We start from the raw sequence: 18,090 nt of genomic DNA, 5'->3' as shown, positions 1-18,090 counted from the left end.
TAAGCACAGCCCATAAAATCATCTGCTACAACGTCCTTCCTGTCAACGACTACTTCAGTTTCCACCACAACAACACATGAGCAGACAACAGATACAAACTCAAAGTAAACCAAACTTGACTGCAGGAAATACGACTTTAGTAACTGAGTAGTTGATACATGGAACTCACTACCTGACTCTGTAGTATCATCACCTAACTCCCAAAACTTTACCCTTAGACTGTCCACTGTTGACCTCTCCAGATTCCTAAGAGGTCAGTAAGGGGCCTGTGTAAGTACACCAGAGTGCCTTCTGTCCTCTGTCCTAAGGTTTCTCTCTTACCAGTATCATGTATATCATGTATAGAAAGAAAGAAAGAAAGAAAGAAAGAAAGAAAGAAAGAAAGAAAGAAAGTATTTTAAATAGGCATCTGGAGGCTAAAACATACGATGGAAGTACTAATGCCACTCCATAAAGCCTTAGTAAGACCACATTTAGAGTACTTGTTAAGTGTTAAGGAGTGTGCAGAGTAACCCTTGAGTTACCAAGGATGCACAGACCAGAATATCACATGGCATCGGACCAGAATATCTCCGAGACCGCCTCCTGCTGCACGAATCCCAGCGACTGATTAGGTCCCACAGAGTGGGCCTTCTCCGGGTCCCATCAACCAAACAATGTCAGCTGGCAGGATCCAGGGGAAGAGCCTTCTCTGTGGTGGCCCCGGCCCTCTGGAATCAACTCCCTCCAGAGATTCGAACAGCTCCCACCCTTCTTGCCTTCCATATAATGCTGAAGACCCACCTTTGTCACCAGGCGTGGGGATAATTACCCCCCCCCCCACTTTTTATTATGTTTTCGGCCTTACCGTATGATGAATTAGGTTGAATGTGTATGATTGTATAGTTAGGGATTTTATTATGTATTAATATTTTAAATTGATTTAACCTCTACTATAAGATTTGTAATGTATTGTATCACTATTATGTTGTGAGACACCCCGAGTCTTCGGAGAGGGGCGGCATACAAATCTAATAAACTAAACTAAAGAGAAGAAATGTGGAGCTGGAAGATATCCAGTTGATAGACCAGAGATACAAGCAGTAATGCAGATAACCAGATACATGAAGTGTATTTATTGACTTTGGTTTAGTCAAGAACAATCCTAGTCATACACAATTACATCAGTCAATACTCTCAATACATATACAATATTATAAGCCTCTCTCAATACTGTTAGATGATAAGGAGTAAGTTACAAAGGATAAACGGAGGAAAATGTGGAGGTAGCAGATATCCAGCTAATATCCCAGAGATGTGAGTAATATTACATATAACAAGACCAGATAGCTTGCATATATAAATATTTACATTTACCAAATGTTGTAGTCAGTAACAATCCTAGTCATTCACAAATACATCAACCAATCTTTTCAATGCATATATACAAGCCAACATGACAACACATAATTCTTACTACACACAGTAGTTCTTCCATCAATTCTCCCCCCAAGCTAACTCCCTCTTATAGCTCACTGCTCTTAAAGCAACAATGTACTAAATCCTTAAACACACATTTATTTATTTATTTATTTATTTATTTATTTATTTATTTATTTATTTATTTATTGGATTTGTATGCCGCCCCTCTCCGAAGACTCGGGGCGGCTAACAGCAATAATAAAACAGCATATAACAATAATCCAATACTAAAAACTAAACAGACATACAGACATACCATGCATAAAATTGTAACGGCCTAGGGGGAAAGAGTATCTCAATTCCCCCATGCCTGGCGGCAGAGGTGGGTTTTAAGTAGCTTACGAAAGGCAAGGAGGGTGGGGGAAGTTCTAATTGCTGGTTCGTGTTACACCCAACTAGTTATGCACATAGCAATAACAAATACTATCAGCCTTACCTACAAAATACATTAAACCATTATTTGAACACACAATTCTACAAAGACAAACTAGCAGAGAATAGCCAAGTAAGTAATCAGAGAGAGAGAGAGAGAGAGAGAGAGAGAGAGAGAGAGAGAGAACCATGCTTCTGGCTCCCTCTTGTGGCAATCCGTAACACTAGCTCTTAAAGCAACAGTATTCTAATACATGTAAGCATACATTGTTCGTTTGTTTGTATATTGCCAAACCCAACCAGTTATGTACATAGTACTAGCAGTACTGGATCAAGTTTTTGTCACCACACTATAAAGAAGATGTTGAGACTCTAGAAAGAGTGCAGAGGAGAGCAACCAGGATGTCATGGTTTGGTGGGCGTGGGAGAGGAAAGATCCTGCCAAATCTCCATTCCTACCCCAACTCTTGGGCCAACCACAGGTGGCATTTGCCGGTTCTCCGAACTACTCAAAACTTCTGCTACCAGTTCTTCAGAACCTGTCAGAACCTGCTGGAGTTCCTCCCTGCCTCTGACCAGTTTTTCACACGACCATTGCTGTCATAGAAACATAGAAACATAGAAGACTGACGGCAAAAAAAGACCTCATGGTCCATCTAGTCTGCCCTTATACTATTTTCTGTATTTTATCTTAGGATGGATCTATGTTTATCCCAGGCAGGTTTCAATTCAGTTACTATGGATTTCCCAATCACGTGTGCTGGAAGTTTGTTCCAAGCATCTACTACTCTTTCAGTCAAATAATATTTTCTCACGTTGCTTTTGATCTTCCCCAACTAACCGTCAGATTGTGCCCCCTTGTTCTTGTGTTCACTTTCCTATTAAAAACACTTCCCTCCTGGACCTTATTTAACCCTTGAACCTATTTAAATATTTCAATCATGTCCCCCCTTTCCCTTCTGTCCTCCAGACTATACAGATTGAGTTCATGAAGTCTTTCCTGATACGTTTTATGCTTAAGACCTTCCACCATTCTTGTAGCCCGTCTTTGGACCTGTTCAATTTTGTCAATATCTTTTTGTAGGTGAGGTCTCCAGAACTGAACACAGTATTATTCCAAATGTGGTCTCACCAGCGCTCTATATAAGGGGATCACAATCTCCCTCTTCCTGCTTGTTATACCTCTAGCTATGCAGCCAAGCATCCTACTTGCTTTCCCTACCGCCTGACTGCACTGTTCACCCATTTTGAGACTGTCAGAAATCACTACCCCTAAATCCTTCTCTTCTGAAGTTTTTGCTAACACAGAACTGCCAATACAATACTCAGATTAAGGATTCCTGTTCCCCAAGTGCATTATTTTACATTTGGAAACATTAAACTGCAGTTTCCATTGCTTTGTCCATTTATCTAGTAAAGCTAAATCATTTACCATATTACAGACGCCTCCAGGAATATCAACCCTATTCCACACTTTGGAGTCATCGGCAAATCCCATGGTCAAATGATCAAAGTTCAAATACTTTGTAACGGACTCATATTTGTGATGGTTTCAGTGTCCCAGGCTTATGTGATCTTGTTTTGAGACCATCATAAAAGCAAGTCGTATTCCATTAAAAAAACCCATGACTAACTCAACCATTCAGTGATTCACATAGCAACTCTTAGCGAGAAAGGTTGTAGAAGGGCACAAAACTCACTTAACGGCTGTCTCACTTAGCCCCGGAGATTTTGGGGGTCAGTGGTTGTGAATCGAAGACGACTTCGACTAGGGAGTGGGCGGCACACAAATCTAAATAAGTAAATACATCAATCAATCTGTCTATAAATAAATACTTCAACCTACTATGATTTATCTATCTATCTATCTATCTATCTATCTATCTATCTATCTATCTATCTATCTATCTATCTATCTATCTATTTATTTATTGGTAGAGTTGAAAGGGACCGTGAAGGCCATCGAGTTCAACCCCCTGCCCAAGCAGGAACCCTATAGTACACCAGTCAAGTGGCAGTTCAATCTTCTCTTAAAAATGTCCAGAGTTTTGGAGTTCACAACGTCTGCTGGTAGGTTGTTCCATAGGTTGATCGCTCTGACCGTCAGGAAGTTCCTCCTTATCTCCATGTTGAATCTTTCCTTGGTCAGCTTCCAGCCGTTGTTCCTCATCCAGCCCTCTGGTGCCCTGAAGAATAAAGTGATCCCCTCCTCTCTGTGACATCTCCTCGTATACTTGTAGACTGCTATCATGTCCACTCTGGCCCTCCTTTTCTCTAGGCTATCTATGCCCAGTTCCCTCAGTCTCTCTTTGTAAGTTTTGGTTTCCAATCCCTTAATCATCTTGGTTGCTCTTTTTTGCACCTTCTCCAGAGTTTCAATGTCTCTTTTGAAGTATGGTGACCAGAACTGAATACAGTACTCCAGGTGTGGTTGGACCAGGGTGTAGTAGAGTGGTATTAAGACTTCCCTGGTCTTGGAGTGTATTCCCCTGTTGATGCAGCTTAGGATTGTGTTGGCTTTTTTTAGCTGCTGCTGCACATTGTTGGCTCATGTTTAGTTGATTGTCCACCAAAACTCCGAGGTCTCTTTCGCAGTCGCTACTGCTAAGAGGGGTTTCTCCCAGGTTGTATGTGTGTCCAGCGTTTTTTCTGCCTAGGTGAAGGACTTTGCTCTTGTCAATGCTAAATTTTATAGGAAAATATATTACATTTTTTTTCTTGATTTAATCTGGAAAGTGATCTCATGAGCTTTGAGATTGCTTTTCTTTGTAATACCCCTTCTTACGCAAAGACGGAAGTGTTCACAAGTTTTATCTCGCACAAGGTCTTAACTGTTCAGTTGAAAAGGACAAAGATGCCTTTTGTGGCTTGGAGAGAAGAAGAGGAAGAAATCAACACGAATCCCCATCATCTCACGTCTCTTGAAGAAACCCAAAGGTGTCAGAAATCAGCCCTCCATTAACTCAGTATCAAGTGGGAGGGTCAGAAACTCATTTCTCAAAATAATACTCACATTAAGTGATAAAAGACTTTATAGAGAAAGCTTTGACTGCCTTGGAATCGAAGCCATCTTTTGAAATCTGGGCTGGCTCCCAAGTCAACGTCCCTCATGCCATCACCTCGAGATTTGACTACTGCAATGCTCTCTACATGGGGCTACCTTTGAAGAGTGTTTGGAAACTACAGATCATGCAAAATGCAGCTGCACGAGTGGTCCTTGGCCTCCCAAGGCATGTCCATATCTCTCCAGCACTCCGCGGGCTGCATTGGTTGCCGATTCAAAGTATTGGTTGTGACCTATAAAGCCCTACATGGCATCGGGCCAGATTGCTTGCAGGACCGCCTTCTGCTGCATGAATCCCAGCGACCGGTCAGGTCCCACAGGGTCGGCCATCTACAGGTCCCGTCAACTAGATAATGTCACTTGGCGGGGCCTAGGGGAAGAGCTTTCTCTGTGGGGGGCCTGGCCCTCTGGAATCAGCTCCCCCTCCCGGAGATTCTGCCCCCACCCTCCTTGCCTTTTGCAAGAGTCTGAAGACTCACTTGTACTGCCAGGCTCAGGGCCATTCGATTCCAGCCCCCTGGCCAATGAATGAAATGTTTGTCTGCTTGTTTGAATTGGAACGATTGATTTTTAGGGAAATTGGGTTTTTGATTGCTAGTTTTAAAATTAATTGGATTGGGATATTCTGTATTGTTTTTATATGTTGTAAGCTGTGCCGAGTCCTCGGATAGGGATGGCATATAAATCCAATAGATAGATAGATAGATAGATAGATGGATGGATGGATGGATGGATGGATGGATGGATGGATGGATGGATTATTATTATTATTATTATTATTATTATTATTATTATTATTATTATTATTATTATGTCAGTACAACACAGAAAACGAGATCACTATGCTGGATTTCGTATTTCATCACCAGTCGGGCACTTCCCAAGCACCTAGGACTGTGTGATGTAGCGGCGAATTATGTGTGCCGATCCCAGTAAAGTGGCCTTTTGCAATTGACAGATGGAGATTTTGTCAATTCCGATGGTTTTCAAATGTCCGCTGAGATCCTTTGGCCCTGCGCCCAGCGTGCCAAGGACCACTGGGACCACTTTCACTGGCTTATGCCAGAGTCGTTGCAGCTCGATTTTTAGATCTTCGTATTTCACTAATTTCTCTAGCTGCTTCTCCTCAATTCTGCTGTCCCCTGGGATTGCGATGTCGATGATCCATACTTTCTTTTTCTCCACGATCACAATGTCTGGTGTGTTATGCTTCAGAATTCGGTCAGTCTGAAGTCGGAAGTCCCACAGTAGTTTTGCTTGCTCATTTTCGACCACTTTTTCAGGCTTATGATCCCACCAGTTCTTTGCCACTGGTAAATGGTAGTTCCGGCACAAGTTCCAGTGGATCATCTGTGCCACAGCATCATGTCTATGCTTGTAGTCAGTCTATGCGATCCTTTTGCAACAGCTGAGTATGTGATCGAAATAAGGAGAAATTTTCTGATAGCGAGAACAATCAACCCATGGAACAGAAGTTATATTTGGAAGTTGTGGGAGCTTCATCCCTGGAGGCTTTCAAGAAGGGAAGGAAGGAAGGAAGGAAGGAAGGAAGGAAGGAAGGAAAAAAGGAGAGGGGAAGGAAAAACGAAAAACAAGGGATCACTGTAGCTTTAAGAGCATTGGAGATTATCACAAGAGGGAGCCAGAAGCATGATTCTCTCTCTGTGTGTCTCTGTTATTTCTCTGTTTGGTATTGCTGATTCATTGTGACTGCTGTAGTAAGAGCTGTATGTTCAATGATAGTTTATGTATTTGTAAGCTGCATAAGTAAGGCTTGAAGTACTGTTAATGTATTGATAGTTATTGATTAATTTGACTGTGTATGACTAGACTGTTTAACTTGACTACGATATTTGCTAAAGTAAATACTATTTTATTACACTTTAATGTATCTATTTTTGATATTACATTACTCATATCTCCTGACTATCTGCTGGATATCTACTAGGATTCCACGTTTCATTTGCATATGTGTATCCTTGATAACTCAGGGGTCATTCTGCACACCCCTTCAGTGTAGGGTCTGTTGTTTGGATAGGGAGTTGGACTAGAAGACCTCCAAGGTCTCCTCCGACTTTTGTAAGTATGAAAAAAAAATCCCCAACACTTCCTTCCCTCCTGTTAGAGACAATGCACCTCCGAATTGTGGAACTGGCTGGACATTTGATATCTCTGGCTTAACACCCCGTTCCAGAATTACAACTCATTACAAAGACTGAACTGAGAAATCAGATTAAAAAAGAGAAGACTGGGCCCATTATCAACCTCTCCCTGGCACAAGATCCATGACTACCTACCTCCTGCCATTGATATAAAAGGTGGCACCATTTCAACAGTTCTAGAATCTGGAGAAGGAGGAGGTGAGATGGCTACAAACAGTCTAGAAACCAACTGAAAAATTAGCAGGTCGAAAGCCAAGATTCTCCATTCACAATTAGCCTGAGAAGTAAAAGCCCAGGTAAAGAAGGAGACAAGGGTGGCTGGCTTGGTGAAGTTCTTTGGTTTATTTCTTTGATTTATTTTAACTGTCTTGTTATATCATTTTTTAGATGTTGTGAGCCACCCACAGTCCTTAGGGAGTTGGGTGGTCTATAAATTAAATTAATAAATAAAATAATAAAATCAATTATTAACTAAATTTTCCTACTGCCCATCTCCTTGATAAGTTGACTTTGAGCAGCTCACCTATCAATCAGAATAAAGCGGGAAGGGACCTTAGAGATTTTGTAGTCCAACCCCCATCCCTGGCCAAGCATGAGAACCTATACCGGTGATGGCAAACCTATGGCACGGGTGCCACAGGTGGCACATTAAGCCATCTCCGCTTGCATGCGAGCTGTTGCCCTCGCTCAGCTCCAACATGCATGTGTGTGCTGGCCAGCTGATTTTTGGCTGGCACAGAGGCTCTGGGAGGGTGTTTTTGTCTTCCAGGGAGCCTCCAGGTGGACGGGGAAGGATGTTTTACCCTCCCCCAGCTCCAGGGAAATCTTTGGACCTGTGGAGGGCAAAACACAAGCCTTCTGGGTCTACCAGATATTGGGAAATAGGCTATTTCTGGCCTCCAGAGGATCTCTGGAGTGTAGGGGAAGCTGTTTTTGCCCTCCCCAGGCATTGAATTATGAGTGTGAGCACTCGCGCATGTACAATACCACGCGCCCATACTCTTTCGGCACCCGAGGGAAAAAAGATTCACCATCACTGACCTATACCATTCCAAAAGAGTGACTGTCCATCAATTCCGCTTCATCATTAAAAGGTGAAGTGGAAAAAGAGTAGAAATTTGTAAACTATGTAAGTTAAAACATTTTTTAAAATATGCAGAAAAGCAGGAACCAAGAGTTGGACAGGAATAGATTTAACAGATTGAACAGAGTTGAAAGGGACCTTAAGGTCAATGTTGTCGAACATGTGCCAGAGGTGACAGTCAGAGCACTCTCTATGGGGACATGCACCATCACCCCAGCTCAGCCAGTTGATTGTTGGGTTTACGAAGCACGCATGCTTGCCTGCCAGTTGGTTGTTGCATTTCCGGCACTCTATTGTGTGCATCTTCCTTCTGGATTGGTCACCCTGTGCCAAAAAGGTTTGCTGTTACTGTTGTAGGTCATATAGTCCAACAGATTGTACTCCATTTCTGACAAATGGCGGAGGTCTTTTGACACTGTCAATTGCCACTTCATCAAACTTTCCCAAATTATAAGAGCCGCCCCGAGTCTACGGAAAGGGGCGGCATACAAATCTAATAAATAAATAAATAATCTTGAATAATTTCGAGAATTATTGCACCCATGTGCAGAAATCCCGATAACACAATGTACTTAGCTCAGGGATCATCCAAGAGTTCAGAATTACAGGACTCACAGAATTGGAAGGGACTTTAGAGGTCTTCTAGTCCAACCCCTGTTCAGACAGGGGACACTATTCCATTCTGGACCAATGTCTGTCCTTTCTCTTCTTTTGAAAACCTCCAGTGTTGGAGCACCCACGACTTCTGGAATTCAACCCTCAGGAATAAATATTCTATTGCCAGAATGTACTTGAATTGAAATTCAAGTGGCAACAAAACAGTTGTGTCCTTGACTCGTATTTTTTGGAGGGTGGGGGGGGAGGATGCAAATGCCCCAGACATGTTAGGACAAGGAACCCTACATCACTTCAGACAAATGGCTATCCAACATCTTCTACCTAGTTTCTCTCCCTGCTAATTAGATGGTGAGATATGTTGAGAGGACCTCTGTACTCAGCTCCAGTTGCATCTCAGCAGGTCCTACTTGACCAAAGATGTTAGCGGCCTGGGGCGTCCTCGTGGTCTGTGCTTTGCTGACTCCCTCCCAAAGTCAACTCCTTCCAACCGACGCAGTCATCCGAGTCAACCAAGGCGTGTTGCATAATGGTAAGTCCAAAGAGAGCGAGCAAAGAACGAGGAGTTAAAATAAGTTCACATTCTTTTTTTTTATAATCTTTATTCAATATTTACATTAAAAAAGAAAAAACATATACAATGCTACCTCTACTTAAGAACTTAATTCGCTCCATGACCAGGTTCTTAAGTAGAAACGTTCTTAAGTAGAAGCCACTTTTCCCATAGGAATCAATGTAAAAGCAAATAATGCGTGCAAACCTATTAGGAAAGAAATAAAAGCTGAGAATTTGGGTGGGAGGAGGAGGAAGAAGAGGAAGAGGAGAGTCGCTGCCGGAGGAAGAAGGTGAGGTGAGGGGAATCAAAAAAATCCAAAACTTTAAGGCTTAAAAAAAAGGAGAGACACCCGAGACGGGGAGAAGGAGCGCACGGCTCCAATACACCCGGTGCGAGACTGCCTCCCATACACTGGCTGCTGCTGCTGCTCCCTGCTTCCTCTTCCTTCCCATGCTGAAGGGCTGCCCTCTCCTCTCACTCACTCACTTTGTAGCCGGCACCTTTCCTTTGCTGTGGTGACTCCTCAGCTGCCCAGAGCGAAGGGAGCATTTCTTTTCTCTGGGCGCTGGCAGAGGTTTATTCCCTCTCCAAGCACCCAGAGAAAGGAAAATGTTTTGTTCACTCTGGAGTGACAAAGCCTCCTTAAGCACCACCGAAAGGCTCCTCTGGCAGCCCAGAAAAGCCCGAGATGGCCGGGATTAAAGGGGGAATGTCAGGAAACTGGTCAGGCCTTCATGCCACTCTCAAATTTCCTGGGAAATTTTTTCCGGTTTGTGTTCTTAATTAGAAAATGGTTCTTAAGTAGAGGCAAAAAATTCTTGAACACCTGGTTCTTATCTAGAAAAGTTCTTAAGTAGAGATGTTCTTAAGTAGAAGTGCCAGTGTACTACAGAATATAGCAGTAATATAAATTATGCAAAAAAGAAAAAAAGAGAAAAGGTTAGAAATAAAGGAAATAATGTAGGAAAATTAAAGAATGGAGTTAGAGGGAAAGAGAGAGAAAAAAATATGTCACATATGTTGACATTTCGCTCTGATACGACCTATAGTTCAGGTTTAAGTTTCCCCTAATTTTTATTTATTCGTAATGGTCTTGTTGGTTGTATTTAGTATGTACATATAGTTCTTAAATATTGCATATATTTAACAAAATATATATGTTAACAAAAAATTCAGAAGAGAAAGATTTAGGGGTAGTGATTTCAAAATGGGAGAGCAGTGCAGTCAGGCGGTAGGGAAAGCAAGTAGGATGCTTGGCTGCATAGCTAGAGGTATAACAAGCAGGAAGAGGGAGATTGTGATCCCGCTGTATAGAGTGCTGGTGAGACCACATTTGGAATAATACTGTGTCCAGTTCTGGAGACCTCACCTACAAAAAGATATTGACAAAATTGAACGGGTCCAAAGATGGGCTACAAAAATGGTGGAAGGTCTTCAGCATAAAACGTATCAGGAAAGACTTCATGAACTCAATCTGTAGAGTCTGGAGGACAGAAGGAAAAGGGGGGACATGATCGAAACATTTAAATATGTCAAAGGGTTAAATAAGGTCCAGGAGGGAAGTGTTTTTAATAGGAAAGTGAACCCAAGAACAAGGGGGCACAATCTGAAGTTAGTTGGGGGAAAGATCAAAAGCAACATGAGAAAATATTATTGTACTGAAAGAGTAGTAGATGCTTGGAACAAACTTCCAGCAGATGTGGTTGGTAAATCCACAGTAACTGAATTTAAACATGCCTGGGATAAACATAGATCCATCCTAAGATAAAGTACAAAAAATAGTATAAGGGCAGACTAGATGGACCATGAGGTCTTTTTCTGCCGTCAGTCTTCTATGTTTCTATGTTTCTATGGTACCTCTACTTATGAACTTAATTCGTTCCGTGACCAGGTTCTTAAGTAGAAAAGTTTGTAAGAAGAAGCAATTTTTTCCATAGGAATCAATGTAAAAGCAAATAATGCGTACAATTAGGGAAAGCACAGGGAGGTGGAGGCCCTGTTTCCTCTCAGGAGATTCCTAGAGAGGCCCCCACAGAGGCTTCTCCCCACCTTTTCCGGCCCTGTTTCCTCCCAGGAGAGTCCTAGAGAGGCTCCATGGAGGCTTCTCCCTGCCTTATCTGGTCCTGTTTCCTTCCAGGAGGTTCCTATAGAAGCCCCACAGAGGCTTCTCCCCACCTTTTCCGGCTCTGTTTCCTCCCAAGAGATTCCTAGAGAGGCCACACAGAGGCTTCTTCCCACCTTTTCCGGCCCTGTTTCCTCCCAAGAGATTCCTAGAGAGGCCCCACGGAGGCTTCTCCCTGCCTTTTCTGGTTACAGTTTCAGAGACTTGGGTTTGTAAGTTGAAAATAGTTCTTGAGAAAAGGCAAAGAAATCTTGAATGTCCGGTTCTTATCCAGAAAAGTTCCTAAGTAGAGGTGTTCATAGGTAGAGGTACCACTGTATAGTATTCATTCTCTACTTACCTTAGTTACAATGTGCATGGTTAATATGTGACACGTAGCATACAGACAAAATCTTGTCAAGGTTTGATTGCTAAACAAACAGAAGAGTATCTAGAGTATCTAGTTGAAAAGCAGTGCTCAGCCTCAAAATTACTCTAGTAGGGTGTTCCAAGGTCATCCTCCCATTCCTGATCTTTGGGGCAAGAAAGGAAAGCGATGAGTAGCAATGGAAGATGGTCCACTTCTCTTGAAATAAAAACTTGGTCTTATTTACAAAAGAGCTCCTCAGGTATGGAACCTGCTAATCCCCAAAGAGACAAGTATCAAGGTTCCAGGTAGCATCCGAACTTAATCAGAGTCCGAGTCAAAGCCTTCCTCAAAGTTCCAATTTATTGTTGGAGCCATCCTGGCACCCACACTAGGAAACCTGGATCTGAGTTTCCCACCCAGGTGAAAGTTCACATCCCTTGTCCCCCCACCCACCCACAAACTTGTCACATTGCCCACTCAGGTTGTGCCTGCATGACAAGTCCTCCTTCCACTTCCGCCCAGGTGGGTGGGCATAGGATGGCCTTGAACCACTCGAAAGAATGCTTTGTGGCTGCATCTGCCCCCTTGTGAAAATCACGCCTCAAAAGTTCCCATAAACATCAGGCCTCCTATAGATAGTGTGTCAAGCCGTTAATTTCTCACCAACTTCTGCACCAGCTTGACACCAAGAAGGAACGGGAGTGAGGTTGTCTTGCCCGTCCCCGTTATTATGTGCAACCTCCTTGTGCTTTTGTTTTCCAGCTGTCAGCAACTCGATGGCCCAAAGCAACGCCTTCCAAGGGGCCCTGAGAGAAGTGCCCCTTGGCAATGGAGGTGGTGGAGACGGTGGTCTGCTAGGAGGCCTCCTGGGGGGCGGCGGGGGTGGAGGCCTTCTGGGAGGCTTACTCGGAGGAGGTGGTGGAGGAGGAGGTCTTCTTGGAGGTGTGCTTGGTGGAGGAGGAGGGGGACTTCTCGGAGGTCTGCTTGGTGGTGGTGGTGCACAAGGAGGTGGTGGAGGACTTCTTGGAGGTGTGCTTGGTGGTGGAGGAGAAGTAGAAGGTGGTGGAGGAGGAGGACTTCTTGGAGGTGTACTTGGTGGTGGTGGAGGAGTAAGAGGTGGTGGAGGAGGAGGACTTCCTGGAAGGGTGCTTGGTGGTGGAAGAGAAGAAGGAGGTGGTGGTGGTGGAGGAGGACTACTTGGAGGTGTGCTTGGTGGTGGAGGAGGAGGACTACTTGGAGGTCTGCTTGGTGGTGGTGGAGGAGAAGTAGAAGGTGGTGGTGGAGGAGGACTTCTTGGAGGTGTACTTGGTGGTGGTGGAAGAGAAGGAGGTGGAGGAGGACTACTTGGAGGTGTACTTGGTGGTGGTGGTGGTGGAGGAGGACTACTTGGAGGTCCGCTTGGTGGTGGTGGAAGAAAAGGAGGTGGAGGAGGACTACTTGGAGGTGTGCTTGGTGGTGGAGGAGAAGGAGGTGGTGGAGGAGGAGGACTACTTGGAGGTCTGCTTGGTGGTGGCAGAGGAGAAGGAGGTGGTGGAGGTGGTGGAGGTGTGCTTGGTGGTGGAGGAGGGGTAGAAGGTGGTGGAGGAGGAGGGCTTCTTGGAGGTGTACTTGATGGTGGTGGAAGAGAAGAAGGTGGAGGAGGACTACTTGGAGGTCTGCTTGGTGGTGGTGGAGGAGAAGGAGGTGGTGGAGGAGGAGGATTACTTGGAGGTGTGCTTGGTGATGGCAGAGGAAAAGGAAGTGGTAGTGGTGGAAGAATGCTTTCTAGAGGTGTGCCTGATGGAGGCAGAGGAAGAGGAGGTGGACGAAGAGAAGGACTTCCTGGCGGTGTGCTTGGTGGCAGCAGTGGTGGTGGTGGAGGAGCAGGAGGAAGGGTACTGCTTGGTGGGATCCCTGGAGGCACGTTTAGAGGGAGGAGCATCAATGCAGTGGTGGGTGGCAACGGTGGAGGTCCAGGTACAGAAGGTCTGCTGGGTGATGGAGGTCTGCTTGGCACTGCAGGAATTCTTGGTGGCGGTGGGGGCATCCTGGGCAATGGAGGCCTGCTGGGCAATGGAGGCCTGCTTGGTGGCGGTGGAGTCCTTGGCATCCTTGGGGAAGGAGGTCTTCTCAGCACAGTCCAAGGACTGACGGGGTAAGAATGTATTGTTCGTTTATTTTCTTCCTAGAAACCCCAGTGTTCTGTCCCAGCTATAAGCCCCCCAAGAAATAGATCAACACACATGGATTGACAAGATGCAAGCATGCAATTCTAATAGTTTAGTAGCAAGGAGATTTAGATGTTTAAAATACATCAGCAAAGAAAAAAATAAGCCCGTTCCTTCTCAGCTATTTATTAGAGTCTCAAACAGAAAACTAAACTCCCAAATACTTCTCTTTGATCACACATCTCTCATTAACATGGCTCACTCTAAGTTGGCAGGAAGCCCAGAGACAAAGATAGATAAATAGTCCAAGATCTAGATCTGAGCAACATTCTGGCATGTTCAAAAGTTGACTTCCGCACTGACTCATCATGTGGCTCACCCTTAAATAGCCAAAAGGCATGGCCAAGTGTTCTATAGAGCTATTCATGCAGAGACCTCCTCTTGCTCAGCCACTCCTGCCTTTTGCCACTTCTGTGTACTCTGGCATCAAGAAGAGGCTCCTCCTCTTCTCCTGAGTCAGTCATGGACACTCCTGGAGGTGTCACAGACCCTGGTTGGCTCTCAGCCTCTGACCCCACATCCTCTCTGACCTCCTGGCTATCAGACTCAGGTGCCAAGTGCACTGGCCTAGGATACCAACACACACCCATCTCTCGATCCTTGGAATCCACCCCACCCAGTTATAGGAATTGTATTCTTGGACAAATGTAAGACTGATCTTCTGTGGATTGGTCACTGTGACATGTTTCTCAAGTTGGTGCTCATCAGATGTGTTGGTCATCATCAGATGTGTTCCAATCAAATTAAGAACCACTAGAACTCTTAGCAGACCTCCTCGTTGCCCATCCCCAGAGGTACACTTGGTCTTCAGTGCTCCAACATTACAGAAGATACTTAAGATTTCTTCTTCATCAGTTTTGGTCAAGGATGAAAGTTTTGAGTGGACATTCACTTTTTTATGGACTGTTGTCTGGATTTTAATTGTTTCTGGTACTGGTCTCTTGCTTGGGATTTGAGTCATTGGGACAAACTATAAACATGATAAAACAAAACATATAAATTAAAAATGATCTAATTGTAACATGAAACATAATTTAGGATTGGATGGTGGACACCAAAACTAATGTCCATTTAGCAAGAAGCCTTTCTGATTTTCCAGTCTCTACCTCCACCACCATACAGTTGATAGCTGTTGGTATGTCTTGGTATAGCTAGGCTATTAGACCTTTGACAGAGAATTTTAACAGAATGTGGATGTGTGGTGAAGCCAAAGAAAAAGACACAGACTTAGTTATGCTTAATAAGTACTATTTACATATATACAAAATAGAAACAATCCATAACAAGCACTAAGCAAGTACACTCCCCACTCAAGGCAAAGCAAAAGTGAATGAGCGATAAAGCTCATTTTGTTAAAGCATCATTGATGGAAGGAGTACTGGCGCCCTCTTATGGTGAACCAGCCTAACATATTTAAAGTGATAGTACAAGAGACTACAATAGGTAGTTTACAATGGCAAACCCTAACAACCATGTACCTTGTACTAACAATGGCTATTGACTCTGTTGCTGCTTCTACTTGCAGGCTGCGAATTGTGGAATTGACCCTTCCAAAGATCAACCTGAGGCTTCTACCTGGCATTGGAGTTCACCTGGATTTGTACACCAGAGTGGCTCTTAATGGGAAGAGGTAAACAAAAAATGTATGGTGAACGGTTGACAGAGCTACGTTAACATCATCGGTGATGGAAGGAAGTAGGATTTGTGGAGAGGAGGAGGAGGGAGGGAGAGAAGGAAGGAGGAGGAGGGACTGTGAGGTCCTTTGTGTTGAGCTTGGTTGTTTCATGACCAAAACTAGATAACATAATTGTCAGTACCATGTATGATACTATGTTGGGTTACAATACATACAAACCATCAATGTATATTTAAGTGATATATCTTTAAGAGAAATGTGCCCGTTGGCCATAAGAGGGAGCTATAGGAGTTCCTGTTTGGGGCAGCATTGTTGATAGTTGCTGTATGTATAGAGCTGTATGCTGATGTACCTGGTTTGTATTTGATATTTGGAGTTGTATTTGTGATTTAAATTGTATAGAGATTATTCTGCTATATATCTGTGTATAATATACATACATACTCTGTATTTACTAGTCTGGTTTATTAGCCTGAACAGTCCATTGCTGTCACTACTCCCACCTTTACTCTATTAAGTTTGTTTTGTGGATGATATTTTATCCCTAAACAACCTAACAATAATCAATGCTAGAATGGAGGGAGATTAGCGTAGAAAAGAAGGAGGAGGGGGGAGGAGGAGGGGGGAGAAGAAGATTGTCCCTGTTGCTTTCTGATCTGAGTTGTTTTCTTCTACATGTTTCATGACCCAACTAGAGAACATAATCAGTGTTAGAAGGGAGTGGGATTTGGGAAGAGGAGGAGGAGGAGGAGCTCTCTGAGCTTGGTAGCTTTCTTGCAGATTTATTTATTTATTTATTCATTTGTCCGCTACACAAATACATAGGAAGAAAAATAGACATGTGACGATATAAAAGAGGGTGAAAGTGAACTTAGAGGAGAGGATATATGAAAGGAAGAGAATATATATGATAGGTGAAAGAGAGGAAAGACAATTGGACAGGGGACGAAAGGCACACCAGTGCACTTATGTACGCCCCTTACTGGCCTCTTAGGAACCTGGAGAGGTCAATTGTGGAGAGTCTAAGGGAGAAGTGTTGGGGGTTAGGGGTTGACACAATTAAGTCCAGTAATGAGTTCCACGCTTCGATAACTCAATTGTTGAAATCATATTTTTTACAGTCAGGTTTGGAGCGGTTCGTATTAAGTTTGAATCTGTTGCGTGCTCTTGTGTTATTGCGGTTGAAGCTGAAGTAGTCATTGACCGGTAGGACGTTGCAGCATATGATCTTGTGGGCAATACTCAGATCGTGTTTTAGGCGCCGTAGTTCTAGGCTTTCAAGGCCCAGGATTGTTAGTCTATTTTCATAGGATATTCTGTTTCGAGTCCACAAACCAAATCATGGGTGACCTGAACGGTGTTTTCTCATCCTTTCTCTTCCAGCCTCCTCGGTTTGCTTGATGTTGCAGTGGAGGTGAACATCACAGCCATTGTCCGTCTGACCATGGACGGCATTGGCTACCCTACGTTGGTGATCGATCACTGTGACACACTCCTGGGAGGCATTAAAATTAGACTTCTTAGAGGGTGAGCATCATCGAAGGGACCCTCAATCCCCCCTGTGCCGTCATCACCGCATTGGTCCCGCTTCCTATTTCCATTGGCAACATTTGCGTGTGCTTATTGTAGCTTGTGATAGGACTAAGGGTAGAATTCACAACAACCACTCCTTTCATCAATCGTTCAAAATAACAACAGTGCTGTTCTGTCCCCACAAAGAATGTGACACAACACCCAGTTTGTACGAATTTATTTAATCCAAAACACCACTACTAATAAATAGAATAGAATAGAATAGAATAGAATAGAATTCTTTATTGACAAAATTGAACGGGTCCAAAGATGGGCTACAAGTATGGTGGAAGGTCTTAAGCATAAAACGTATCAGGAAAGACTTCATGAACTCAATCTGTCTAGTCTGGAGGACAGAAGGGAAAGGGGGGACACGATCGAAACATTTAAATATATTAAAGGGTTAAATAAGGTCCAGGAGGGAAGTGTTTTTAATAGGAAAGTGAACACAAGAACAAGGGTACACAATCTGAAGTTAGTTGGGGGAAAGATCAGAAGCAACGTGAGAAAATATTATTTTACTGAAAGAGTAGTAGATCATTGGAACAAACTTCCAGCAGACGTGGTACATAAATCCACAGTAACTGAATTTAAACCTGCCTGGGATAAACATATATCCATTGTAAGATAAAATACAGGAAATAGTATAAAGGCAGACTAGATGGACCATGAGGTCTTTTTCTGCTGTCAGACTTCTATGTTTCTATGTTTATTGGTTAAGTGTGATTAGACACACAAGGAATTTGTCTTTGGTGCAGATGCTCTCAGTGTACATAACAGGAAAGAGACGTTTGTCAAGAGTCATGAGAAACAACACTTAATTATTGTCATAGGTGTCAAATAAGCAATGAAGAAACAATATTAAAAAATCTTAAGAATACAAGCAACAA

General features: G+C 43.5%; 1 protein-coding gene across 1 annotated transcript in view; it reads left to right on the top strand.

Annotated features, from left to right (window-relative positions):
* The first annotated feature begins 9,178 nt into the window (after positions 1–9,178).
* The window catches only part of LOC139163462 (BPI fold-containing family B member 4-like), a 30,629-nt gene continuing 21,717 nt past the window's right edge, over positions 9,179–18,090 (top strand). The window contains exons 1-8 of the mRNA XM_070744261.1: positions 9,179–9,290; positions 12,548–12,634; positions 12,900–13,024; positions 13,112–13,330; positions 13,415–13,659; positions 13,701–13,919; positions 15,518–15,622; positions 17,012–17,155. Coding sequence (XP_070600362.1) covers positions 9,179–9,290; positions 12,548–12,634; positions 12,900–13,024; positions 13,112–13,330; positions 13,415–13,659; positions 13,701–13,919; positions 15,518–15,622; positions 17,012–17,155 — 1,256 coding nt within the window. The remainder of the gene's footprint in view (positions 9,291–12,547; positions 12,635–12,899; positions 13,025–13,111; positions 13,331–13,414; positions 13,660–13,700; positions 13,920–15,517; positions 15,623–17,011; positions 17,156–18,090) is intronic.

The sequence above is a fragment of the Erythrolamprus reginae genome, chromosome 3 (assembly GCF_031021105.1).
Source record: "Erythrolamprus reginae isolate rEryReg1 chromosome 3, rEryReg1.hap1, whole genome shotgun sequence".
Taxonomy (NCBI): domain Eukaryota; kingdom Metazoa; phylum Chordata; class Lepidosauria; order Squamata; family Dipsadidae; genus Erythrolamprus; species Erythrolamprus reginae.
This window is presented reverse-complemented; position numbering and strand designations above follow the sequence as displayed.